We start from the raw sequence: 6,517 nt of genomic DNA, 5'->3' as shown, positions 1-6,517 counted from the left end.
TTCACATTTATGTTCCCAATAAAACTATCCTTGAAGAATGTGGGATGAAGCTCAACCGGTGGACTGAGGAAGGAGCCGAGACATGTGCCGCAACAGGAAATAATCCTCCTGCTGTTCTCAACAGGAGAGACGGGCGTCTCCCCCAGCATTTCAGAGAGTCCACTCTGAGCTGTCCAGCAGCACAGCAGGGGGATGTGTGGTGGGGGCCTCAGGGACCCTCAGAAGAAAGGCATCAGCCCAGCCTCCACCTGCTGCCCCTTCCTGGGTTCTGGGCACCCACGGGGGCAGGAGTAGAAACGACTCTGCAAGCAGTGTCTGTGCCAGGTAAACTCACTAACAGTCTTTTATTGTAAAGAAGTTGCAGTTGAAACATGGGACACTGAAGATACACAATCACTGATTGCTCTTTCAGAAGAGGGAGAGAAAGATCCATATATACAAAAATTGTAAACATGTTCACTTAAATACTCACACAGAATTGGTCTATGCTACAATGTACAGGGTTGTCACCCAACTGCAACTCCACAGGGAGGCGCCTGTCTGCGAGAATGGAAGGTGGCAACCGCATTTGGTATTGACAGAATGTGAAAAGCCAGCTTCGAGCAATGCATGAGTAGTCAGCTATACAGAGGGACCCCAACCTCAGGCTGCGCCTTAAAACAGAGTGCAGGGCAGGGTGCTGAGGGGCTGGTCCAGGAAGCCAAGGGAAAAAGGGATTGCACAGATGGGCCAGTCCAGGGCATGGTGGGCATGTGCAACCTCAGGCCTCCTTCCTTGTGAGGGGCCTGTTTTGCCAGGCCCCCAGGTGTCCTAAGCCTCCCTTGGACAAGACCTTCTTGCTGGGGTGGGAGAGGGCCGGTGCCCAGGCCTGTATGCAGCCATGTTGTGCCTTCCTAGCCAAAAGTGCCCACACCCGGGCAGGCTCCTGGGCCTAGACAAGTCGGGACAGGAGCAGAGGCTACGGACAGCGGGGCTGCTTGCAGGGAACTATGAGGTGAAGCCCGAAGACCTGACCACAATCACAACATCAACGGGACCAGGCTACTCTAGTGAGCCTGTGACAGCAAACGCTTGGAGGCTCCGGACAGTGTGCACACAGCCCCACGGGGTGAACCGCCACAACACGAGCAGGGACAGTCACGGCCCCGGGGGACATGGGGTGGGAACAGTGCCCGTGCTCCCGGGGCCAGCCCCCGCCCTAGCTATGGAGGGCAGCGAGACCCCTAACCCCAGGGTGGACAGGTGAGCCACAGGCTAGCTGGCTCACCAGGGAAATGGCCCCCTCCCAGGCTGATCCACTAGGCTGGAGGACACATGTCCAGGGTTGCACATCCCGACCTAAGGCCTGGGGTCAGCGACTAAAGGGACAGGGGGAACGTGGGGTGGGGGGCACCCTAGGCACCCTGGGGGCTACCTTCTCTTGGCCCCAGACAGCCCTCAGTGGCCACCCTCTCTGTCCCTGGCGCTAGGCCAGGAGGACCTGAGGGGGGTCCCGGGAAACCCTGGACCCTGGCTTGGTGGCAGCCGTGGAACCCTGGTGGGGGCCTGCCGGCCACTAGTAGGCAGGCACCTGGTACCCCTTGGGGCTGGTGTCCAGAGTCTCGGTGAAGGGAGGGCTCTGGTAGGTCTCCGTCCCCTCCACGCCGCTGCCCACCGGGTAGCCGGGGTAGGCTTGACCCGCCCCGGTGCCCAGCTGCTCCGTGGCAAAGAGCGACATGTCCGTGCCCAGGCGGAACCGCTGTAGGGCCTTCACAGTGAGCGCCACCTGAGGGGGAGCCCGGGTCAGCCAGAACCGACCCCGCCCACCCCGCCCCGGCCCGGCCCCGCGGCCGCACTCACCCAGCTGAGGATGGAGAAGAAGCTGAAGGCGATGGCGGCCCGCGCCGCGTCTCCCGCCTGCAGCGTGCTGGGCCCGGGCGCCGTGCGCTGCCACTGGTTGGTGAGGAAGCAGAAGCCCACGAACCACAGGAAGGACCAGAGCCCTGCGGGCAGGCGGCGGGTCAGGGGAGCCCGCGCCGAGGCCCCGCCCCGGACCACGGCCCCGCGCAAGCCCCGCCCGCCGCCGGCCACGCCTCCACACGCGCAGCAAGCCCCGCCCCGCCCCGCCCCCCTCGCTCGGCAAAGCGCTGCCCCCGCGGAGCCCGGAAAGCCCGCCCACCGCCGGTCACGCCTCCACTCGCACGGCAAGCCCCGCCCCGCCCACCTGAGAAGCCCAGGTCCAGCAGCACCGCGCGGCGGCGGTCGCGGACGCTGCTGATCTGCTGGAAGCGCACGTCGAGCAGGAGGAAGGCGGCGCAGGCAAGGAAAGCCCCGAGGCCGAGCGCGACGCCGAAGCGGCAGGCGCCCGCGTTCCCGTTGAAGACGCAGCGCAGCTCGGGCCCGCTGTCGGTGTTCACGTAGCCCTCGTTGACGATGGGCCCAAAGACGGCGATGGAGAACACCTGCGGGCGGCGGGCGGCGCTCAGGGCCCCGCGGGGGTCTCCTTCCCGCTGTCACCCACCGCGGTGCTCATGCCCTCCAGCCGGTCTCCACGTTCCCGGCCGCGCGGGGCCCATCTGTGGTCGGGGGCTTCGGGCACCCCTCCCTCAGTCCCCCGCGCATTTAAAAATTATGGACCGCATGTCCTATGGAGTATCTACTATGCCCAGCACTATGCTTAAAACCTCTTCTTTACCCGCATTCCTCGTAGAATCCTCCCCACAAACCACAAGGGCTCACTGTGATCCCCTTTATGATGGGGAGGTGGGGCCCCAATTAGCGAAGTCATTTGGCTGATAAAAGACGGGGTTGACATTCAAACTGGGTCACTGGTCCTGTGCGGGGGGGGGGGGGGGGCGGGGGCCTCCAAAAGTAGGAACACGAGGCTTCACCTGGACCAGTGATTCTAGGCTCCAGCGGGTGGCGCTGTGGGAGGAGGGGCGGAGAAGAGGGGGCCAGAGCACAGGGGGAGCAGAGCCAGCGCAGTGGCACAGCTGTCTCCCAGGCCCGGCACCGAACCCACCCCTAGCACCTGGGAGCTGTGGGGCCCTGCTTCCTAACATGCCGAGTACAGTGCATGCAGTGTTGGGGCCAGGAAAATAATGCCCACCCAGCACCCAAGGGATAACAGCCCAAGTGACTGAGTGTCGCACCATAAGTGTTTGGGCTCAGAGGGTGATACTGTTGGGGCACCTGGGTGGCTCAGTCAGTTGAGGGCCTGACTCATGATTTCTATCAGGTCGTCATCCTGTGGGTCATGGGATCAAGCCCAGAGTAGGGCTCCGTGCTCAGCTCAGCAGGGAGTCTGCTCAAAATTTTCACTCTCCCTCTGCCCTCCCTGCTCTCTTTCTCCCTCTCTAATAAATTAATTAATTAATTAAAAAAAAAGAAAGGTGATACTGTTGACCTCCGGGGTTCAGTCAACTTCAGCATCCCCTTACCACAATGGGTGGAAGGCAGGTAAATGGTGCAACACAGTCATTTTACACTTTATTTATTTATTTAAAGTAGGCTCCGTGCCCAATGTGGGGCTTGAACTCATGACCCTGAGTCCCGTGCTCGAAAGACTGAGCCAACCAGGCGCTTCTGGACCACAATCATTTTAAACCAGATGCTGCTCCTTCAACTCTGGGCAGCCCCGTGTTTCTAAAAAAAGACCTCCAGTTTCAACTTCATTTCTCTCCTCTCCCTCTCCAGCTCCTTGAGATGGTGTCAGAGGGAAGCCCAGGTGCAGGGCATGGACATGTCCGCCCAGAGTGGTCCACAGGTCGGAGCGGAGCTGGCACCAGAACACAGGGTTCCTACTTCCTAATCGCGCCACCCTGGGCATCTCTCTCCTGAAGACCAGGGCGTAGGTCCCGCGGACACCAGGTGCCACTGGCTAAATAAAACCCAGACTCCGTCACCCACCTCCTCTCCTGCCTGGAGAGGGGGGAAGGAGGAGCTGGCCATCTGGCCTAGGGATGCCCCAGTCGTCTGGGCTGTCCCCAAATCTGGCCCTCCCGCACCTCCCCCAGGCAGCCCTCCCAGTGCAGAGCCCCTTCTTGCTGCCCCGCCCGGGGGATCCCAGAGCACCCCCAACCCCCAAACACACACAACTGCAACTGGAAGGCCTGGGAAAGGGCCAGCTCCCTTGGAAGGAGCCTGGAGGACGTGTGTGCGGGAGAAGACGGTGTAAGCGCCGCCCGCTCCCCTCGGCTCCCACGGCCCCTCCGCGTGCTGCGGCGCAGAGCTCGAGCCCACTCGCGTCCCCGCCCCTGTGTCCGCTTCCAGGTCGTGAGAACAGGAAAGACGGAGCGAGCGCAGAGGCAGGGGGCTGCGTCAGACCTCGGGGGACTGGAGGCGGGGGCGGCGGCCGGTGACCTCTCAAGGTCCCGGCGGGCGCCGTCGGCCCCCACCTCCGCAGGTGGGCGCGCCCTGCCCGGTGACGTCACCCCAACCTGCGGCCGGCGGGGGAGGGGCCGGCGGGGACCAGGATGGGGGCGAGGATGGGGGCGAGGGGCGAGGGGGGGCGAGGGGCGAGGGGCGGCGGGGACGAGGGGGGCGCGGCGGGGGCCGGGGCCACTCACCCAGGAGGCGACCCGCAGCAGGGTCTGGGGCCGCCGCGCGAAGCTCACTGGGTCCAGGGCGGCCCCCGCGCGGCCCGCGCCGAACGAGGCTCCCTCCATGGCCAGACCAGGAGGGACGCGCGCCCCCCGCGCCCTCTGTCTGTCTGTCCGTCCGGCCCCGCCCGAGGCCGCCGGGTGCTGCCGGAGCCGCCGCTGCCGCCGCCGCCGCCGCCGCTGCCGCCCGAGAGCGCGCGCCGACCGCGGCGGGGGCGCGCGGGGCGGGGCCGAGCCGGTGCCCCCCGCCCACTGGTCCGCGCGGCGCAGGGCCCGCCCCCCGCCCCTGCCCCCCCACCTGCTGGAGCCGGGCTGAGCCCGCGGCCCCGTCGCGCCCCGCCTGCACCGCCCCTCCCGGGCCCCTGCGCTCGGCCCCGCTGCAGCCCCGGGACCCCGACCGCCCGCCCCGCCCCTCTGCGCCGGGCTCTCCGCGGAGCGAACGGGTGACGGAGCCGCACCGCCACCCTCGGGGGACGGGAACCCGACTCCCTCGGACCGGAGAGCGGGTACTGGACCCTTCCCTGTGACCCCCCTCCGTGCCGCCGGCCTCTCCTGAAGAGGGTTCTAGCCTCCCTGACAGGGCGGGGAAGGCCTCTGCCCCCCCCCCGCCCCCCAGGCCCTTGTCCCGGAGGCCAGAGCCCGCAGGCCAGCATGGGGGGGTAGGGACATCTCTGCCGCTTACTCTCGGTCATTCCAAGGGCGCTCACTCAGCCTTCACACTCCGGGGTCTCCCCAGCGGACTTGTTTCCGGCCCGTTTGCTTTGGGGCCAGGGGTGGGAAGAAGCTGGGGAGATGATGTGGCGTTTGGCCAAGCTGGGGCCCCACTGGGTCTGTTCTGCAGATCCCCCAGCCCAAGTTAGACAGGGTCCCTCCCTCGTGCTCCTTCCTGGCCAGCCTGGCAGGGTCCCGGATGACTGCTGTTTCTGTCCAGGGCATTGACAGAAAACTTTGCAATTGTTGGGAGTTTGCAGTGCCAGGCACTTCACCACCCCCCGTGGAAGGTAGGGATTGTTATTACCGGGTCTTCATTCCACGAATAGGCAGCTGGCCGAGTTCTTCCATCACACTGGGGAGTGAAGAGCTGGGACGGAAGGTGACGCCTGGTCCACCCCATGAACCTGTCTCAGGGCAGGTGTGGCCAGAGGTTCCACTCCCGAGGCCAGGACACTGCATCCAGGCTGTCACCCTCGTCTGTTGGAATAGCTCCAGCCTGTCCTCAGCAGCATCCACTGCCCCTTTAGTCCCAGGGGTAATTCTGACGCTCCCACACTCCTGGAAATGCTTCTGGAGGTCACCCTCTCTTCACGTCCCTATGTCACTGGCCCTTTCTCACTACCCTTTTGGGGTTCTCTCTTCTGGTCCAACCTGTGAGCTCCTGTAACCTCTAAACTTTGGAGGCCCCAGGGCATGATCCTGGGGCTTTTCTCCTTCCTCTTGGCGCACGCCCTTGGTCTGCGTGCTGACAGCTTGAGCCAAAACCTCATCTCAGACTACGGTCCCGCTTGATTTAGCCTGGATTGGGGGGGGCGGGGGTGAAACATCCAGGAAGCCAGAGTTAAGGGAAAGAGGGAAGTGAGGGAGGGCAGGAGGGAAAGCATATCCAGGCGGTGTTCCTGGGCCAACCACGGCTTCCCTAGAGAAGCTGGCTGATTCTCCCACTAGCAGGTGACTTGGGAGAGACCAGAAGAAGGCCACATGTTGGGCACAGTCCATCAAGAGAGGGTGGAGAGGAACAATTCTCTGCTGGCTGCTCCCTGCCTCCAATCTCTGCATCACTGTCCTCCCTGGGGAGGCCCTGCTGAAGTCAGAACCGATGCGGCACCAGTTGGGTGAAGGTGCCAAGGAACCGTCGATGGGGCATACGTACAGTTGCTAGGCCATTCTGGCTGGGAGCCCAGCCTGGGAACAGGTGTGGCTGAGCAGATCTGGGAAGGCCC

The 6,517-nt window shown here is 64.2% G+C and overlaps 1 protein-coding gene across 1 annotated transcript; it reads right to left on the bottom strand.

The window, feature by feature from the left end:
- Positions 1 to 316: 316 nt before the first annotated feature.
- On the bottom strand, positions 317 to 4,759 carry SYNGR3 (synaptogyrin 3). Its single transcript, XM_072835304.1, has 4 exons — positions 4,548 to 4,759; positions 2,204 to 2,441; positions 1,840 to 1,982; positions 317 to 1,765 (listed from the first exon to the last, which is right to left on the bottom strand). Exons 1-4 carry the CDS (start codon positions 4,644 to 4,646, stop codon positions 1,556 to 1,558), a joined length of 690 nt encoding a protein of 229 aa, XP_072691405.1. The 5' UTR covers positions 4,647 to 4,759; the 3' UTR covers positions 317 to 1,555.
- Between the last annotated feature and the right edge of the window lie 1,758 nt (positions 4,760 to 6,517).

The sequence above is a fragment of the Canis lupus genome, chromosome 8 (genome assembly GCF_048164855.1).
Source record: "Canis lupus baileyi chromosome 8, mCanLup2.hap1, whole genome shotgun sequence".
In the NCBI taxonomy this organism is placed as follows: Eukaryota; Metazoa; Chordata; class Mammalia; order Carnivora; family Canidae; genus Canis; species Canis lupus.
Note: the sequence above shows the minus strand (reverse complement) of the source record. Positions and strands in the feature narration are given on the sequence as shown.